Source organism: Bos javanicus, chromosome 3 (genome assembly GCF_032452875.1).
Source record: "Bos javanicus breed banteng chromosome 3, ARS-OSU_banteng_1.0, whole genome shotgun sequence".
Taxonomy (NCBI): domain Eukaryota; kingdom Metazoa; phylum Chordata; class Mammalia; order Artiodactyla; family Bovidae; genus Bos; species Bos javanicus.
The window spans coordinates 78,842,834-78,864,238 of NC_083870.1; the positions used below are offsets into that span (position 1 = coordinate 78,842,834).

At 37.9% G+C, this 21,405-nt stretch overlaps 1 protein-coding gene across 17 annotated transcripts in view; it reads right to left on the bottom strand.

Moving 5' to 3' along the window:
- The window catches only part of SGIP1 (SH3GL interacting endocytic adaptor 1), a 243,390-nt gene that overhangs the window by 44,947 nt on the left and 177,038 nt on the right, over positions 1-21,405 (bottom strand). For 6 of the 17 annotated variants that reach the window (XR_009735408.1, XM_061411687.1, XM_061411690.1 and 3 more), the window contains one exon: positions 18,829-18,894. The exons of 5 other annotated variants lie outside the window; for them this stretch is intronic. Coding sequence is in view for 11 of the 12 variants with exons in the window: in XM_061411687.1 (XP_061267671.1) it covers positions 18,829-18,894 (66 nt within the window). In the remaining variant the exon portion in view is untranslated. Of the gene's footprint in view, positions 1-17,833; positions 17,894-18,828; positions 18,895-21,405 lie in introns of all 17 variants that reach the window. 6 more of the 17 variants (XM_061411688.1, XM_061411699.1, XM_061411701.1 and 3 more) reach the window with 2 other exon arrangements.

A 21,405-nucleotide genomic window follows, 5' to 3' on the forward strand; every position in this document is an offset into this window, starting at 1 on the left:
GTACAAAGATGCTCAAGGCATATGGGAGTATTTGAAGCAAATTAAATGCCTAGTTACTGAAGTGAAACAAATCATTTGTGACAGAATGAAATATTATGCACATATTAAAAGCTTTAGTAATTAAAATAGCATTAAAAACAATCACGTATCACATTTTACCAGATTGGAAAAGGCAAGAGATACTGGCATAACTCAGTATTGCTAAGTGTGTAGAAAAAATGTCAATCATAATGCTGGTATGAATTTTTGGATGGACATTTTGTAATATGTAGTATTATTTGAAGTGTGCATACCGCTTAACACAGTGATTCCATTTTTAGCAATTTATCTTTTGGACAAATATACACAAGTCCACGAGGATATAAGTTTAAGGTTGCTCATTGCATTATTTTACATACTAGCAAAAAAAAAAAAAGGATAAACTCAACCTAAAAATCCATTAATAAAAGATAGGCACATTCATATAATTGAATAGTATGGAACCATTAATATGATTTTATAGATGTATATGTATATAAATGCACACACATATACATTCCAAAACACTCCATATCATACATTTAAATGGCTACTATTGACTACAGGTTATAGAGCAGAGTCTATCTTCTATTTGCCTACAATTGTACATATTTCCTTAATTGTGAGAAACATACTTTTGAAAACATGAAAATATTAAGATTTCTGAATTGAGGTGCATCTTATAATCAATGTGAAAAGAAAACTGGTGGCTGCTAACAGAATATGTTCCAGAGTTGCTTTGGTTGTACTTGTGAATGTAACTTTGAGCTTTGTAACCTGATCAGCTTTGTCACCTGATCAGCTCATCTCAGGGATGCCTCAGTTGAGCTGAGTGTTTGAATTGATAGCCTCTCATGTGACTGAATTCGAACCCTTATTGACCCTTAAACATTTTTTTAAAAAGATTCCATCTGATGCAGTAATAAAGTGAAAAGTTATTTGTACACTGATGATAAACTGTCATATACCAGGCTATGCAATGGGAGGTAGAAGAAACTGCCAGGTTCTTTGAAATCTAAATCATAGTATTTTGCAAGATGGGACAAGCCAGTTATGACTGAATTATGCATATGAAAGAATATATAACTTTGGTGTTAAAAATGTATCTGTCAACAACTTTTGGCTGACTTTTTAAAAAGTTGTTTACCTTTTAGCAATTTATAAATAAACTTGGGAATATGAATGCAGATAAAAGCCTGGAATTTTTGATGTGCCCCCAAATTAAACTATCAACATCAAAGAGAATAAAGAGGTCAAGATAATGAACATGTGGTATAAAAAGCATCAAGTCACTATGGTATTAAACATAACTGCTGATGGACGGAAGTGATTTAGATTCATTTTTAATTCTGAAATTTAAATAAGTTTAGATTAAATTTCTAATGGTTATATTGAAGATAGCGGCTTGCTATTTGTTATAATTGGTTAAAAAAATTCTTTTATTCATTTAATGAAGCTTACTTTGCACCAGAAGATTGTTATTAAACCAATGAAGCATATCCCAATGGAGGAATTTTTGGAATCAAGTAAATGCAACACACACACACACGCACTTGTGATTTCAGAGTCTTTTTCTCTAACTTTATTGAGGTATAATTGCAAAATTAAATTGTAAGATGTTTAATGTGTACGTGTGATGATCTGACCTACATATACATTGTGGGAGGATTTCTCCCATCTAGTTAATTCACACATCCATTACCTCACGTATTTTTCTTTCTTTCATCCCTTCCTCCCTCCCTCCTTCCTTTCTTTCCTTGTTTTATGAGAACATTTAAGTTCTACTCTCTCAGCAAATTTCAGTTGTACAATACAGTGCCATCAACTATAGTCACTATGTTTTATGTTAGCTTCTCATGCTTCCATGGTGGCTCAGTGGTAAAGAATTCACCTGCAATGCAGAAGACGCGGGTTCAATCTGCAGGTTTGACCCCTGGGTCAGGGAAGAGCCCCTGGAGAAGGAAATGGCAGCCCACTCCAGTATTCTTGCCGGGGAAATCCCATGGACAGAAGAGCCTGGTGGGCTACAGTCCAGGGGTTGCAAAGAGTTGGACACAACCAAGCGACTAAACAACAACGACAAATACATTAGATCCTCAGACCATATTCATTTGTAGTTGAAAGTTTGTACACTTTTACCAAGGTCTCCCTATTTCCCCACACCCAGTCCCTGGCAACCACTTTTCTACTCTCTGTTTCTACGAGTCTGACTTTCTTTTCTAGATTCCACATACATATGGCACCACATGGCACTTGTCTTTCTCTGTCTGGCTTTTTTCACGGCATAATGTACTCAAGATCCATCCATGTTGTTGCAAATAGCAGGATATCCTTCTTTCTCTGTATTTATTCTATTATCTATACTTCTTCATATTGTTTGAATTTTAAAAAGTAACTGAAAGAAAGAAAGAAAGTGAAGTCACTCAGTTGTGTCCGACTCTTTGGGATGCCATGGACTGTAGCCCATCAGGCTCCTCTGACCATGGAATTTTCCAGGCAAGAATACTGGAGTGGGTTGCCATTTCCTCCTGCAGGAGATATTCCTGACCCAGGGATTGAACTGGGGTCTCCCGCATTGCAGGCAGACAGCTTTACGGTAGGAGCCACCAGGGAAGCCCTAAGATGGGCTCGTCTGGGATTACATCAATTTCATGCTTATGTCAATTTCGTGCTTGCATCAGTTTCATGATCAGAATAAAACAAACTGTGAGCTATTTTCAAAGGCAATTTAATGGCACGGGGGACATTATCCTATGTTAAAGCAAGAAAAAGTATCATATATTAAATTATCATATGTATGAAAATATAAATTACATAACCTACACATGAAAAATCTTATAAATAAAATATACCGAAATAGTGGTTATCTAAGGTTATTAGATTATAGATTATTTTATTTTTTTATATCTTTCTGTTTTTCTATAAGGAGTATGCATAATGATAGTGTGGCAAAACATTTCATAGATAGAAGCAGTGGTGCATATATATATAGAATGTAATATTACTCAGCCATAAAAAGAATGAAATGATGCCATTTGCAGCCACATGGATGGACCTAGAGATTGTCATACTGAGGGAAGCAAACCAGATAGAGAAAGACAAACATAAAATATTGCTTATAAGTGAATCTAAAAAAAAATGATACAAATGAACTTATTTACAAAATGGAAACAGACTCACAGATTTAGAGAATGAATTTACAGTTACCAGGGGGGAAGGGTGGGGGAAGGATTAGATTGGGAGTTTGGGACTGACATGTACGCACTGCTATAACCAACTGCTTTAACTAACAAGCACCTACTGTATAGCAGAGGGAACTCTGCTCAATACTCTACAATAACCTAAATGGGAAAAGAATTTGAAAAAGAATAGATACATGTATATGTATAACTGAATCCCTTTGCTGTACATCTGAAACTAACACAGCATTGTTAATCAATTATAGTCCAATGTAATGCAAAAACTAAGAAAAATAAATTGAGAGTTACACTAGTGTCTTAAATAATGCTGAAGTTTCTACATTTCTCCTTTATTAGTTGAGTAGTTTCTGTTCTTACAGTTAAAAAGTGGATGCTGGTAATTTTGAATTACAAAGTTATTTCCCTGCTGCTGCTGCTGCTGCTAAGTTGCTTCAGTTGTGTCCGACTCTGTGCGACCCCGTAGACGGCAGCCCACCAGGCTCCCCCGTCCCTGGGATTTTCCAGGCAAGAACACTGGAGTGGGTTGCCATTTCCTTCTCCAATGCATGGAAGTGAGAAGTGAAAGTGAAGTCGCTCGGTAGTGCCTGACTCTTAGCAACCCCATGGACTGCAGCCTACCAGGCTTCTCCGTCCATGGGATTTTCCAGGCAAGAGTACTGGAGTGGGGTGCCATTGTGAATGGAGAGGCATAAAGAATGTTGTTGGTCTTAGTCTGACTGCCTGAAAGCCTACTATTTGAGATGCCAGTTTCCTGGCAAATGGGCTATGAGCAGCGTCCATAAAAGGTGAAATCTAGGAAAGGATAACAACATTAAATAACTCATTCTTCCTCTTCCTGGACTCACCCTCTATGATGACGACTGCAACTCTTGAAAGTCACCAAAACATCCTTGAAAAATTAACCTCACCCAAACCTTTTGTGTTTTCTCAGAGGTATAGTTCAAACCTCTAAATCAAATCGTAGGGGAAGCAACACTGCAGTTACTCAGAATATAAGACCGGAAACACAATTGTGAATCACACACTCTGTGTGAATGTGTGCCAGCAGGAGAAGAAACCCCAAGGCCATATTTCTACATATCCTGGTGACTTAGAGCAGCAGAGCCAGCAGCAGAAGATGTCCATGAAGGTTCCTGTCTGTTGGAAGTCTATGCTATACCAGAAATTATTACCACATACATGTTGCAAAATAGTCAAAGACACAAAAAGGTTAAAATACCTTAAGCACAATGACTTATCTTAATGTCCTCAAATCTATCTTTAATAAATAAAGCAATGAATGCAAAATTCTTAGCACATATTAAGTATTTATTTAATTGTAATTATTATTTTAAGAAATGATTGCATGTATATAGTACTGTATAGTTTATAAAGGCCTTTCACAAGTAATTGACTAAATCTGTTAGGGGTATATATGGTATTGATGAAATATATTTATTCCACATATATATAAGTTCTTAGAAGTGAGAGATTCTTCTGAGTTTTGAAATCACTTCTTTGAATGCCTTTTTCATTCATGTGTCAGCTCTCACTGAAGTGGATAATCAGAGGTCCTCCTCTCTGTCTGGGGGAGTCAGAGTCAGGAGTACAATGCATGGGCTGCCTCCATCTGTGGACAGCTGTTCTTAGAAGACACACAATAAAAAGCTATCGCACAAGCTATTATGTGTAAAATAAGCTACAAGGATATATTGTACAACATGAGGGATATAGATAATGTTTAATAATAACTATAAATTGTGAATTATTATATTTCACACCTGTAACTTAAATAATATTGTGTATCAACTATGCTTCAATTTTAAAAAAGCTATCGCACAATGAAGGCTCTACCATGCAAAGGAAAAACAGATCCCTCTGATGATTCTTAGCTTCTCCATTCTTTTCTTAGGAAGTTTGAAATCACTTGTCAAATCTGCTGAAATGCCTGGATTTACAAATTCTTTATAAAATAGATGGTAGCAGATTTTCTTCCAACATCTCTCATCAGCAGTGAACACAGCACCCCAAGGAGTGTATCAGCAGGCAGATCATTAGTCTCAGCAAGTTAGCTTTAATGATGGGCTCTGGTGGAGGCTGGTGGAGGTGGGGGGTGAGTGTACAGCAGGGAGGAGGCTTTCTGCTTCCCAATCATTCTCCTGCAGCACACACAGTGCAGGAAAGACTGCTCATTGCCCCTGCTGACAAAGGGGTGGGAGGGCCATGCAGCAACTCACAGTAGATGGAGTTGCCAGATGTTTTATGTGGAAGAAAACTAGAATGCAACAACCCGATCTTCTCCAAAGCAGGCAATAACCAAACAAAACAGACCAGGGATGTGGGAAGTTGGACAAGGGTGTTAAGAGTTAATCACTATTGAGCACTTTGTGTGCACTGACCTCGTACTTGACTATTGAATCCTGACTGTAAGCACTACAACTCTATGAAACATGTTACTATTTTCTAGTAATACCATTACCATTCCAAATAGCCAGAGAAGAAAACTAAGACTTAGGCTAAGTAGCTTCCCTAAAGTCACATTTGTTGTTGTTCAGTTGCTAAGTCGTGTCTGATTCTTTGCAATCCCATGGACTGCAGTGTGCCAGGCTTCCCAGACCTTTGCTATCTCCTGGAATTTGCAGGAGTCATGCATTGCATTGAGTCAGTGCTGCTATCCAACCATCTCATCCTCTGTCGCCCTCTGCTACTCCTGCCTTCAATCTTTCTCAGCATCAGGGTATTATTTCTTTTTCTTTTTTTAAAAATTTTATTTTATTTTTAAACTTTACATAATTGTATTAGTTTTGCCAAATATCAAAATGAATCCATGAGTTGGCTCTTCACACCAGGTGGCCAAAATATTGGGGCTTCAGCTTCAGCATCAGTCCTTCCAATGAATATTCAGGGTTGATTTCCTTCAGGGTTGACTGGTTTGATCTCCTTGCTGTCCAAGAGACTCTCAAGAATCTTCTCCAGCACCACAATTAGAAAGCATCATTTCTTCAGCACTCAGCTTTCTTTATGGTCTGAATCTCACATCTATATGTGACTACTGGAAAAACCAGAGTTTTGATTATATGGATCTTTGTGTGCAAAGTGATATCTCTGCTTTTTATTATGCTGTCTAGGTTGGTCATAGCTTGTCTTCCAAGAAGCAAGTGTCTTTTAATTTCATGGCTTCAGTCACCATCTGCAGTGATCTTGGTGTCCAAGAAAATAAAATCTGTCACCGTTTCCACTTTTTCCCCTTCTGTTTGACATGAAGTGATGGGGCCGGATGACATAATCTTAGTTTTTTGAACGCTGAGTTTTAAGCCAGCTTTTTCACATTATGCTGAAACTAGACCCAGAAGGCTAATTCTAAAGCCAGTGCATGTGCACACAGAGACACACACATATTCTCTCTAAGTATATATGTATTCCACATATTTTCTCTAGCTATACAAATATGTGTGTGTATGCATGTGTGTGTCCTGAGAGTAAACTCATATAAATTAACTAGGAACTCTTATCCTAGCTTTAATATCTAGGATAATACCCAATACACTTTTAGGTTAACATTTACATGTTACATAAGATTTTTTATTAGAACTCTAACTTGGCAACATTTTATCTTTCTTCAAAGCAGACTCCTTGTAGCCTAAAAAGTCATGCCGTCTTCTTCCTCTGGAAACTCTCCCTAGCTTCTAGGCCAGGTTGTCTTTCTTCTGGGTGCCTCCAAGGCCCTGTGTCTCCTGAGTTATAACCATCTCCACGCATGTTATTGTAACAACTTGTTTAACATCTGGCTTCTACATTCTATGAAGGTGGAGATGTGTCTTGTTCTCGACTGAAACCACAGTATCTTTCATAGTACTGAGGGCACAGTGAGGACTCAGTAATTACTTGCTGACTGAATGAATATAGCCAAAACAATATTTGTTCCTATAGCAATTGTCAAGGCTATGTTCTACAGGTTTGTTCATTGTTCTTCCTATCAGGTATCTACCTGTTGTAGAATTAGTAAGCATGGTAAACCTTAGCATTTTGCTATGTATCCATCATAAGCAATTTTGTGCACATCCATATAAACATATGAAGATAGTCCTAATTCCTGCTAAAGAATATTAACTATGAGTGTGTCTAGACACACTGCAGCTACTATGAGGAGTATTTAAGAAACTCTATTATATCATAACAAGCAACTAATTCCTCCTTTTGAACATGATTTATATGTCTATAAGTTTACTGTGGGGATAGGCAGGGAATGTCATATTTTTTTTTTTTGCAAGAGCTCCTACTTCGTGGAAAAAGAAAACTGGTGTCCTATTAAAAAACCTAATTTTATTACTATTTATAAACCAAGAAATGCAAAATCTGTTACTCAGTTATTTGTAAAGTTTATACAAGTTATTGCTTTTTTGTTTAATGGACATGACAAATATTAATAATTTCTTCAGTCTTATATGATGCTCAGTTTTCAGTGTTCATGTGTGTGTGTTGGGAGGAAAAGATAGAAGATTTATAAGACAGATGAAAAGATTGGACAAAAGGCATGGACAGGCAACAGCCAGTGAAAAGAGGCAGTATGTCACATCTGTGTTAACTTGTATTTGCTATAATGGCCTTCAAGAAGATGATATGTTCCTTCCAGGCTTGGTATCTGTGATTTTCCTATCCATTACTTAGGTTAATGGTCAGGTCATACTCAGGGTGCAGCCAGGTGAGCTAGTTAGGTGTGCCCTCTTCCACGCTCCTTGCTTCCTGAACAACAGAGAAAACAGACCAGGAAAAGATCTATGTACTTAATATATAGCACAAAAATATATCCATTAAATATTATGCATTCAAAATTAATCATTAATATTTGTGTGGCTATTTATATAAATATTAATGATTAATTTTGAATGCACAATATTTAACAGATATATTTTTGTGCTATATATTAATATTTGTGTGGCTATTTATAGAAAGACTTCTCTGGTGGCTCAGACGGTAAAGCGTCTGCGTACAATGCAGGAGACCTGGGTTCAATCCCTGGGTGGGAAGATCTCCTGGAGAAGGAAATGGCAACCCACTCCAGTATTCTTGCCCGGAAAATTCTATGGATGGAGGAACCTGGTAGGCTATAGTCCATGGGGTTGCAAGGAGTCAGACAGGATTGAGCAATTTAACTTTATAGAAAAGATACAGTGGAGCAAATTCCAAGGCATTCTTTTTCCCATATGGCTCCTATGATACAGGCTTAGTCCCAAGGCTGGGCCCTCCCCTCCCTGGATTCAGCCTTCATCTCCAAACAAAAATAATTCCCACATTTCCAGTCTGTCTACTCCTGGACTCGTATATAAGGGATGGTGTGCAGGACTTCAAAGCTGAGATGTCTCGAAAGCAGTTCCTTCTTTCTGACCAAACCCAGGGCCCTTAGAGTCTCCTTTCTCCTGGCTCACAGCAGCACCCTTCTCCCTGTGTCTCAGGATGGAAGTATTCACTTATTTCCCAAAACCTGTGCGTGTGTGCTCAGCTGCTTCAGTCGTGTCTGACTCTTTGCGACCCTGTGGACTGTAGCCCACCAGGCTCCTCTATCCATGGGATTCTCCAGGCAAGAGTACTAAAGTGGGTTGCCATGCCCTTTTCTGGGGGATCTTCCTGACCCAGGGATCAAACCTGCATCTCTTATATCTCCTGCATAGGCAGGTGGGTTATTAACCACTAGCACCACCTGGGAAGTCCCTTTGTACAACCAATTAGATGTCAAATGTTTCAACCCCTATGGCTTTTTCAAATATCTCAATGAAAACAGTACTGTCAGTTCTTTACTACTTATCCTGAATTATTCAGTAAAACCCCAAATTTCTCTAATCCTTAAAATCAAAGATGATCCTACCGTCCTCAAAAATTTCTTAGGTTCCACCTTGCATAAAGATTGTAATCAAATCCCTTCTTTCAGTATTTAAAATTCTTTTGGAATATGAGCTCTAGTTAGTCTTTTTCAAGATCATGTCTTAAAACATGCCTGGCCTCTCCCAGTGTTTATTGAATATAACATAGATGTCATTCCTGGGTGAAACATGGATATCATCTCTGAGAATAACATGGATTTCACTCACCCTAACACCTTTGCTCAAATCATTCTTTAAATTGGGACAGTCTTCGGGATCTGAAGTTCTCCTTGCCCCTTACTGTCAGTCAGGTCAAAGCCCCTGTGTCTCTAAGAAGCTTTCCCAAATTCTTCCCAGTTAAAAGTTTATCCATTATTTATACATTTCCAGCATATCTTTATAATTCTATTATGGCATTTACTACAGTGAGTCTGATGGAGATACGAAAGGAAACCCCTGGCCTTAGTCACTCCCTGAGCCCCAAGCAGTCACTTGAAATCAGGAAAATGCCAGAAATAAGAAACAAATGCATGTTAGGCACAGAACTTTCTTGGCCCTTTGCCTTAATTCTCCTCATTCAGTTTGAATGCAAACTCAAAGTATGAAAAATAAAAACATTTCAGAGCAGTGAAGTCATAAAAAGACATGAGGGAATATTAAAATTATATTATTCAGTGAAAGAAGCCAATCTGAAAAAGGCTACACATGATATGATTCCAACACTATGACATTCTGGAAAAAGGATAACTATGGAACTAGTAAAAAGATCAGTGGTTGCCAGGGGTTGGGGGACTGGGAAAGAATGAATGGACAGAGCACAGAGGATTTTTAGGGCAGTGAAAAAAACTCTGGATATCATAATTAAAGATACATTTGTCCAAACCAGTGAAACACACAATACCAAGAGTAAACCCTAATGTACACTATGGACTTTAGGTGATTACATAAAGGTGATTACTTTAGGTAACAGATGTCCCACTTGGGTGAGGAAGGTTGTGCATGTGTGGGAGCAGGGGGTGAATTGGAAATCCCGGTACCTTCCCCTCAATTTTACTGCTAACTTAGAACTGCTATAAAACATAAAGTCTAAATAAACAAAACCAAACCAAAAAGCCTTTCATAGTGTGCAGTATGTTAAAAAGCAAACAAACAAAAATCTCTTACTTGATTTTCCTAATTATCCAGCTAGGTGGGTATTAGAGCTTCCCCTTTAAAAATTACAAAACTGAAACTCAGAGACATTAAATTCCCAAGATCACATTATTTTTGAGTGGCACAGTGAAGATTTGAACTTTACAGTGGTTAGCAGTATTGGTTTTATAACATAACACTAACTCCCCTTGAACGGATTTACCCACTGACTAGCTGTGTTATTTGGGGGAAGTCACCTAAATTTTCAGTGCCTCTCATTACTCATCAGTAAAATGTGAATAATACTTTAAATTGTGAATCCACACAGTTGCTGTATGGATTATATGAGTTTATGGCCAGGGAGTAATTAGCAGTAATTAGCTCTCCTTGGCGGAGAAGGCAATGGCACCCCACTCCAGTACTCTTGCCTGGAAAATCCCATGGATGAAGGAGCCTGGTAGGCTGCAGTCTATGGGGTCGCAAAGAGTCGGACACGACCGAGCGACTTCACTTTCACTTTTCACTTTCATGCATTGGAGAAGGAAATGGCAACCCACTCCAGTGTTCTTGCCTGGAGAATCCCAGGGACGGGGGAGCCTGATGGGCTGCCGTCTACTGGGTCGCACAGAGTCGGACACGACTGAAGCAATTTAGCAGCAGCAGCAGCAGCAGCAGCTGTCCTTGGTAAGGACTCATCATGATATTTCATTAGCAGTGTTGGTATCAGCTGCAGTACTCTGCACATATTGAACCCAAATAAAATCATCTCTTCACCAACTAGGGACCCTGTGCTTGGTGACTTGAGATAGAAGCTGCTAACTACTCTTAAGCTTTCCTGCAGGTATTTAATTGTATATAATTCTGATATGAATTTTGTACATTCATGTCATCTCTAGCAACCCATTCACATCATTTGGCTTGAACACAAAGGCTAATACAGAGAGCACTTTGCTGACTATGATGGTAAGAAACACATATTTGGTCTTTGTTCCAGTTCCTGGCACAGAGCTCCTCAAACTCATGTGATTTCTTGAGTGAAAGGGTTGAATGGGGGTTGTTATTCATAAAAAAGCCTCTTTCAAGCATACTTGAGTTTCTACTAATGAGGTGACTCTTGGAGGATGGAGACTGGCTGGTTAGAGGAATGGAACTTTCTGTCCTGTCCCCCAATCTCAGGGAGAGGAGAGAGCCTGGACATTGACTTAATCACCAACAGTCAATGATTCACACAACTGTGCCTACATAATAAACCTCTGAAACAATGAGGCTTGGAGAGCATCTGGGTTGATGAACAAATCAATGTACTGGAAGGGCACACACCCATGAGAGCTCCATGCCCCCTTCTCTCAGACTTTGTCCTCATCATTTCTTTCAATGCGCCTGCATTGTATCCTCTAGAATAAACAGGTAATAGAAAGTAAACCACTTTCCTAGTTTTGTGAGTTGTCCTAGCAAATTATTGAACCCCAGGAGATGGTTATGGGGAACACTCAATTTATAGGTGGTCCATAAGAAGTACAGACCTGAGACTTGTGACTGGTATGTGAAGTGAGGGGACAGGCTGGTGGGGCTGAGCCTTAACCTGTGGGGTCTGCCTGACTTCAGGTAGTTGGTGCCCAAACTATTTGGTGTGAAGGGAGACACCCTACATGCTTGGTATCAGGAGTTAGAAGAATAAAGAAAACACTTCTCTTTTACTGACTTTCTAGTCTGTCTCCAGCATGACAGTCATATATTAACTTAAATGATATAAGGCACCTGCCTCAAAGAACAGGAAGTCAAGGGAAATATCAGCATGTTGGTCAATCCCAGAGAATTTCAGAACTACTAATTCCTTGAAGAGGTCAAGTGAATCGTTTTTTTTTTTTTTTTTTTTAATATTTTACTAGTTTTGTTTTTGAGCCTCAGAACCAGCATTGTGAAAGTCACTTAGTCGTGTCCAACTCTTGGCGACCCCATGGACTGTAGCCCACCAGGTTCCTCTGTCCATGGTATTCTCCGACAAGAATACTGAAGTGGGTTGCCATCCCCTTCTCCAAGGAATCTTCCTGACCCAGCGATTGAACTTAGGTCTCTCACATTGCAGGCAGATTCTTTACCATCTGAACCACCAGGGAACCAGCATTAGGTACTTATTTATTTTTTGGCCGTGCAGCATGCCGGATCTGAGTTCCTCAACCAGGGATTGAATCCACATCCCCTGCATTGGAAGTAATGGGCCTTAACCACTGGACCATCAGGGAAGTCCCAAGGTCGAGAGAATTCTGAAACCATCAGCAGACCTGCCTGGTAGAACATTTTATAGGTTCTGCTCCACTTAAATCTTCCTCACAGGTTTAGGCTTTTTTTTTTTAAACTCTCTGTGACCTTCAATTGTGAATAGAAAAGATTTTGCATTTCATAATCACATTGTAGTTTACATTAAAAAATTTGAAATAGCTAGGGGGCAGTTTTAATATTTTCAATGAAGACAGTCTTGTATCACTGCTTCTTATGTTTCTGTAATTTTCCCCAACTTGGTTGTACTTAACCCTGTGTTTGTAGAGTTGAGTGCTCCGTAACTTGATTGATTGAGAAGGGCCTACAGTCGGGGGGTGGGGGCGGGGTGGTGCTTCCCTGGTAGCTCAGATGGTAAAGAACCCGCCTGCAATGCTGGAGACCTGGGTTCGATCCGTGGGTTGGGAAGATCCCCTGGAGGAGGGCATGGCAACCCACTCCAGTATTTTTGCCTGGAGAATCCTGCCTGACAGGCTACAGTCCATGGGGTCACAAAGAGTCGGACACGACTAAGTCCAGCACAGCAACAGTGGGGTGGGGGCAATTAGTGGACAATTTCCACTAGAAGAATATTGTGAATTTAGCAAAATGGCTCCTTCTCATAAAATTGCTTATGCCTTTCAAGTTTCCTTTTTCTAGTGACTCTTGGATGAATGAATTTATATCTGTTTGGTCATCTGTGAAAAATTTGACCTGTTTCTTACAGGATTACTATGTCGGGGGAAGAAACTTGAGTGGCCCATGACTAAGATTATGTATTATGAACTATTAAGTAGGGATATTTAATAATTCACTGAAGGAGGTCAGAAGTTAAAATGTCCAAGAGTTGAGTGTTTCATATAGACAACACAATTTCAAAGAGAAAAGTGTATCTTCCATTGTACAGAAACATACTTTTCCTTCATGGGGTCTAATCTGGATAAACTTGAATGTAGGTTTGGCTGGTGGATTGAATGCGAGTGGGGTGGCCATAAGACTAGAGGGTTCAACAAAGTCAAAGATAATGTATAGTCAGGGGACTGGGAAACTGGAAGGTTAGGAGAGTTAGAGAAACCCAACAGCATCACCTATTTCAAGGGACTGTCACAAAAGCTAAATGAGATATCACGGACATGGAGCAGAGCATCAGGCCAGGTCTCCAGCTAAGCAGCCTAGATTTCAATCTCTACTCTTCCTCTTCCTGGCTGAGTGACTCTCAAAAGTCACATATGTTATCTGAATCGGAATTTCTTCATCCATGAGTTGTGCAGATGAAATGAGATATTAGATGAAATGTATTTTTCATGTAGTAAAGACTCAGGTATTAATTATTATTATTCATTATTTTTCTTACCTCAGTTCCTCCTCTTTATTTTCAACCCCTATGTGCTCCATTCTTTTCCCCTGTTTTTATTTCTTTTCTGTAGAACTTATTACCATGTCCATGCTACATATTTTACTTTTCTTCCTGTTTTTGATTTTCCACATTACAACATAAGCTCTGCAGTGACTCGGAATTTTTTCTGTTTTGTTCGCTGTAGGGGAGTGCCTAGAACAGCGCTGGCACACAATAGTACTCAGCTAACTGAATGAAAGAATCATGCCTAGTACAGTTTTTGTACTTCAACAAGGGGGACGAATTGTTAGTTTTGAAAAAGCTGAAATGATACTTTCTGATAGGGGCCATTTCTTAGACGTGGCCAGACGTGTGGGTTACTGAGTGGAGGGAAAGTTTATTGGAACTGAAGTTGAAGAAGCCCTTGAGAGAGAATGTTGATGGATCATCCACATAGAATCTATGTGACAAAAGGAAGCTAGGGAGTGAGGTAGAGAAGAGGGTGAAAAGGGAGCTGCCAGTGTCCCTAAGCCTATAGATGAATGCAGGGGAAATGCTCTGTAGGTCAGTGTGAACAGCGATAAATAAAAGGTGAAATGATGGCTACTTTTCATAATGGGGAGACGGGGTTGGAAGTTTTAATGGAGAGTTGGAAGAACTCATACAGCCTATAGCAGACTGATGAACTTTCTGTGGAGAGTGTTATAGGGGAAGCAACGGCCCCTGGAGAGAGCGGGGATGCAGTGAAGGCAACAGGTGGGCCAGTTTGGCAAAGAGCCTGGGAGTACAGACAAGGGTGTTGCTAAGTGACATTCCCGGGAGTGTGTTGGGAGTGAGACCAGTGAACAGAAGGAGTGGACTAGACAGGAGAGTGCAAGTGGCTGTATGCACGGAGGAGAGAGGCAATCTTCAGAACAAGGATACAAGAATCTATGGTTGTAGATTGTTTTTTTGTTTTTTTCATGATCAGATACAAGATGATTTTGTAGTTAAATAAGCTAAACAAAGAGAGGGACAGCACATTTCTGGAAACATTTTGATGTTTGAATGCTCTAGGGAATTATTCAAATAGCTAATAGTCTTATCTTCTACTTTTTATGGAATATCTTTCTCTTCCTTTCATCTCAGAAGAAGACTTAACAGCTTCAGTAGGATATACTCCTGAATGAATGAATTTTAACAGGTTCTACCTTATGTAACCTTTACCTTTTTTTAAAGCTCAACTTAAATAGGTTAAAATTTCAGTGACAATTTTTTTTTTAAGTGAAATTGTTTAAAACTAAACCATTAAGACAAGCTTTGGAGCTCTTGTGAGTTAGAACCATTGTCTAACACTTTTCTATCTCTCTTGTTAAGTTAAATTTAGAAGTGTGAAGCATCTCATATTATTTCCAAATAAGTTCATGAAGTTCATTAGTTAGTTGGTTGATTGGTAAGTGGCTCACTCACTCACTGGGTGACCCACTGACCAGAGGCCTGTAAGAAAAAGCAATGGATATGACAGGCTAAGGTTTTGAACATGATAAAACACTATTTAAATGCCAACAAATAATAACGTAAAAGTAATTTAGAACAAATGAATTTTTGACTTGGGAATCTTTGGTCCTCTTATATATTCCCCAAATAAAGAATTGAAGATAATGATAATTAACATTCATAACAAATATGGGTAAAGTCAGAGTGCCCTAGAAGAATATACTAGAAGTGCTAGTCAATAAAATATGTTGAATGACCATGTCTTTTTGTAGTTTAAAGTTTGAGTAGGGGCACTATTCTCAAAGCAATTTAACAAGTCATTGTTTCTATGCCATTTTATCATCACAGCAGAAAATTAAAAAAAAATTCCAGGTTGCATTAGCTAAAACTACCTGAGGCTAATTTACATAAACCACTAAAACAAGCCTTTTCCCATTCTTAAAAGATAGCCACCCTTGTGTTATTTTTCGTTTCAGGGGGTAAGATGTCCTCCTAAGTCTTCCTTTAAAGTTCACTGAAATGTACTTTAATTTGCATGAGCATTTCTTGATAGATAAGTAGGACATATTCATGACATGACCTCTCCTACAGTCCCTTGGAAAACCTTGTTTGTACTTCCAAACCTTCAGCAAAGTCCAAGATAAAGCTAACACAAAGCTAGAGGTTTCAATTAATTTCTGTTCAACCTCTTTCCTTGTGTGACTTCTCTTGTCTCAAATTGAGATGTTTAAGGAATTTGGATTTTACTAATTAGAATGGCAATGTTACCTACCAACATTAGATACCCCAAATCTACTAACAAATATTTTCTTTTCTTAAAATTAAAAAAAAATGTGGTTCATGTTGCTATTCCACATGCTTATTAATATTTATGTTTGATTGATGATATATTTTAAAAAACAAACAAGCCAACAATCAAAAGCTGTCTTTAGACTGGAATCTTACAAAAAGTCTATCTCTTGGATTTCTTTGGTTTAAAGAAATCCTAACCAAAATAAAAGCAAACCAGACAATAGATACTCTAAAGCCAAAACAAACTGTACCAACAAAAAACTATGAAAGTTTTTTTGGAGCCCCAGACATTACTTGAAGTTTGCCAGTAGCACATGGCTTAATTTCCTGTTTAAAACAGGGTAAACTACAACCTTTAATGCAGTCAAGCTGAACCAGAGAAAGAGCCTTTATATATGCAGGTATTGGCAGTATGTCAAGATCATAAACCTATTCAGTCATAGTGTCTCCTATGAGATGTGCTGATCAGTAAAAAGACACCTGGGCACTTTTATTCATCTAATTTGAAGAGAAAGTTTAGAAGGTCATAAGTTTGTGGATTTTGCATCTTGGTTATTACAAAATTAATGACCTGAGGCAATGAAGGCTCCCAACATCATGTGGAAAATATTCATCCTTCTCTAAGATTGTCTATCCACCTGTTCTCTGCCTGAGCCAGGAGAGACATCAGTATTTGGGAAGCTTTGAATCAGACAATGTTTCCTGCTACTAGCCAAGCCACTCCAAGCTAAAGGGACCATCTTGCAAAGAAAAGTCACTGTTAAGAGAAAAATGTCACACCACACAAACTACTTGAGAATTTGTGCCAGTCATTCTAATATTTTAAATTGTGCTAAAACACACACTTAGAGAAGTTCTTTTTGTTATCATGAAATACAAAGACCATATTAAGAATCAATTCTTGAGTAGAAGTTTTGTTTGCCAACTTTTTATCCCAAGATAAACTTAGCTATTTAAAATTATAGAAAGTAGAGATAAATATGTATAAGATAGTCCATTTGTTAAGTTTACTTACTTAATTTTTCCTATACCATTAGTTTAAATGGATCATTTTATCAAATGCTTGGCCTGTTAAAATGATTTAGAATTTAAATATAAGACAGAAGAATGCTAATCCTTAACGCAGAAATAACAAATTATTCAGCATTGAGGTTAGATAACGGATATTACACTTATGTATATTTTCTTTCATCTTCTAAAATGGCAAGTCCAGTGGTAGTTGTCCATTTTACTAGTCATTCCAGTTACAATTTCCATATCAGAAGCTGTAAATAGAACTTATGAAAATACTTTTTATTTTCTTCATTTTTCTGATCTCTCATGCAGCATTCCTTGTCATAAGAATATATTTACATTTTACAATAATGGATGTTGTATCTGAAATATTAATTATCCAAAACAAAATTAAATGCCAATTCTAACCAAAAATGTCCTTATATTTGTTGCATTGCACTTGCAAAAGAGTTAGGAAAGAGCCCTGGTTGACAGAGTTAAGTTCCTTGCCCAAAAAAGGTGTTTTTTTTTTTCAATTTATTTCAGTTAATTAAGTAACCAATATTAACTGCAAATTAGCTTTAATTTTTTAATACGAAAAATTGGAGATCTCATACAAACCAAATTCATGGAGTATTTTCTTTAGTATTTAATATTTTCTAAGTAGCCATAGCATTTTTATATAGAAAGTGAGACCAGGTCTTTTGAAGAAAACTGGGATTTTTAAAAAATGCAAGTGGGGAAAAGCATGAGGGGAGGAAAAATTAGAATCTGGTATGCTATGTACTACTTACCTTCAAAAGTCAAATAAAACTTTCCTCTGTCAAACCAAACGAGGGAAGGCTGTTCATTCTCTGTATGGCCAGGAGTTGAAGCGGGATGGGAAAGGTTAAGGAGAGGGAGAGAGAAGGACACAGTATGAGTTACAGAGCAGGTCATTAATCTCACTAAGGGGAGGGCGGAGGCACTGCATGCCATTAGCGTGCAGGGAAAAGGGAAGGCTGGCAATCTGTTTTAGTTTTTTTTTTTTTTTTAGTTTGGGAAATAGAAAGCAAAAGCAAAGCTATGTAGGCCTAAAGGGATGGGCACGTGTTGCTGGCAGCTTGGTACTTGGTGCTGGTGCGCATGGAGCAGAAGTCTTCCTGGCCATGCAGGGGCGTCAGCATATTTTAACTGCACTAGTTTGGGCAAACTGTTACTCAGCAATTGCTGTGTTTATTTCATCTTCACTGTCATCCCCTTCTATGTTTTAAAAAAGAAACTAGGAGTTATGGGTTACATAAAACTTAGCTGAGGTTTTCAATGACAACAGCATTGCATATCAATTGAAAGTTCATGGCAGATGCCATATATCTTCCATTCCTTTCCCTGGAATCACCTTAGGCAACCAGACACAAAACACCCTTTACCTATATACCATAGAAAAAACAAGATTACTAATGGTGTTCTACTATGTTTTAAATAAAAAAGCCGTCACTGGATATGTAATTCTGAGCAGTTAAATTATCCCTCCCTTTGTTAGTTCACAAAGCAATAGCCTCTTCCCTTTTTTGAACCTTTTCACTGAGAAACTGTCATGCAACCTACTGCTTTATAATATATGATCACTTGAAAAAAAAACATTTCAGTGGCATGAATTTCACGATGAACAGTAAGTAGACGGTGCATCTGAGAGGCACTGGACACTCATGAGGTGAGTAGCATGTCCATGAAGTTTAGCATTCAGATGGCATAATGGCTTGGATTTTTAAAGTCTAGATATCTAAAGATCACTCAGCTAGCACCATACCTGCAGGCGTTTCACAGCGCCTTTCAAACGAGGGCAGTTTGTCATAAAAAACATCATCTTCTGACACTTTGAACCAAAGAAATATAAAGGAATGAAAATAAAAACACAAATACAAATCTCAAATGAAATCAAGCAATGCACTTTACTGATCAAAACACAGGAATGATTTTAATGAAAAAAAGAAACAAAACCTAAGACACTGGGATTATGGACAGAGTATAAAAAAGTGATGTGCTTATTTCATGATGAGTCTAAGAGCAGAAATGGAAATTTTTTAAATGCCAGATTTTAGCATTTGTGAATTTGCTGAAGTCAACTCCATGGAAGAAATCACACCCCCACCTTTTCAGGGAGTTGTTAAAGGCACTGTCATTAATAATTGACTTGTGCAAGTGTATTTCACTCAGACACAATTCTCAAGTGACTGGACATATATCCATCAACAGAACCTCCTGACAGAGTGCTGGCAGCTCAATGGGATCACCCAGCATGCACCTGCCTCCCCATGGGGAAAGAATAGGCTTTTAATGAGATCATGAAAAAGCAACAGTATGAATCTGAGGTCCCTGAATGAAGTCTCTCATTTCAACTTCATCAATATCCAACCTGTCCTTGGTACTTATGGAGTGTTAGTTTTGAACAGCATTATTGTAATTTCATCTTTGGCTATGGTATTGATCATGGCCAAATGTCTCTGTAGTAAATTGATCACAATAGTTGCTATGAACTCCAAGCATTCTGGATGTATGTACATGGTCTCCCTCCTTACCAACAAACAAATGCAGATAACTGAAGTTTTACTCTATGTGATTTAGATCAATCAGTGCCACAGATCTGAAGGATATTATTACAACTTTAACAGAAAATTGGATAAATTCTGTACCCAGACAAGTAAGGGAGAATCTTTCCTACAATGTAGAGAAGTATAAGATGAGGAAATAGATGAGGGTAGTAAAATTACTCCATAAACTATGCTTCTTAGAAAATATTCTACTAGCTTGGCTCTTAGACTTAGTGAATAAGGCAGGAAAACTGCTTCTTTGTCAATTTTTAAGGCTCTAAAATAGCACCTGTCAATCAGTTGTTTTAAAATACTAAGATGATGCTATTTCTCCATTTTATTTATTTATTTTTGACCACACTGAATGCCATGCAGTGTCTTAGTTCCCTGACCAGAGATCGAACCTGTGCCCCCTGCAGTGTAAACACAGATTCGTAACCACTGGACTGCCAGGGAAGCCCCTGTCAATCAGTTTTTAGTATACATGTGACTTCCTCAGTGGCTAGAATAAGTGAATGCAATTTCTGTAATATCTACAGTAGAGCAACAGGAACTGGCACTAAGAAGGACACCCCATAATACCCCCAAAAAATAGGACACAAAAGATTACACTGACTGTAACAGTGCCCTTTCTTACCTACTAGGAATGGTGAGAGAATGAGGAATGGTGGAGAATATTCCTTTCTTTTGAAAAACTGATGTTTTATTTACAATCTCCTTAAAATGAGGAGACTCCAAGACTGCCATCTTTTTCTTTGAGCTGAAGTTACAAAAGAATAGTTTATAAAGGTTGAACAGCATGCTTATCATTTTTTTTATTATGGTTATGGACAATGAGGACTTAGAAAAAAAATTCCAAATTTAAAAAATGGGTGGTTGGATAGCTCTGTGCTTGATTTAAATAAGGGCAACAATCAGATTAAGTAAAGAAGAAAAATTTTGTTAAGAGCTAACCAGGGGAACTGTCTCCAATTGATCTGAGATGGGGAAGCCAGTATTGGAGACAGGCTTTTCCAAAAAAAAAAGGGGGAAAATACTAAAATTAAGTGTGGGAATTTAAAATCGGGATCAGGAATACCTGTCTCTAAGGGTCTTTCCTTTTGTGCAGAATAATTGATGTTAACACAGAAAAGTTTTTTAAAAAGCTTATTTAAGTCAGAATTTCCACCCAGCCTGGAGAGACAAAAGCTTAGAGGAAATGTTTTAAGTTTTAGATTCTATGGTTAATACTTGTGTATTGAATACAAATCACTTTTGCTCCAAGTTCTATACCAAAGGAAGCATCAAAGTCCATCTGATGCCCTTAAAGGATTACTTTTCATTCATTACTGACTCCTGGGATGTTAAAGATGTAATTAAAAATGCATAATGAACAGCTGAAGAAACATAATTAATAATGAATTTAACAATGAAGACAAATTGTCTTTATCATTGTATTTTGCATTGGGGTAGATTGCAAAGGAAGGTTTTGCAAACATCTAAAAAATGACTATCACACATAGAAATAAGAAGCAAATAATAAATTGGATATTTACAATTAGAGGTAATTCCTTGTTTATCTCTATCTCTAAATGTCTAAAAGTCTGGTTCTTATAATAGAACACCTTTAAATATTTTCTTTGAATATTTTAACCAGACTTTCCCTCCCTACCATATCAAAGAGTGAAGATCCTGTGAGCTTTTTTTTTTCAGTACAAAAGGGGTTTATTGTATTTCATTCATGTTAATATGTGCACTTTTTAACCTCTCTGAAATTAGGATGGATCTTAAAATCAGTATGATAAGGAAGTATTGCA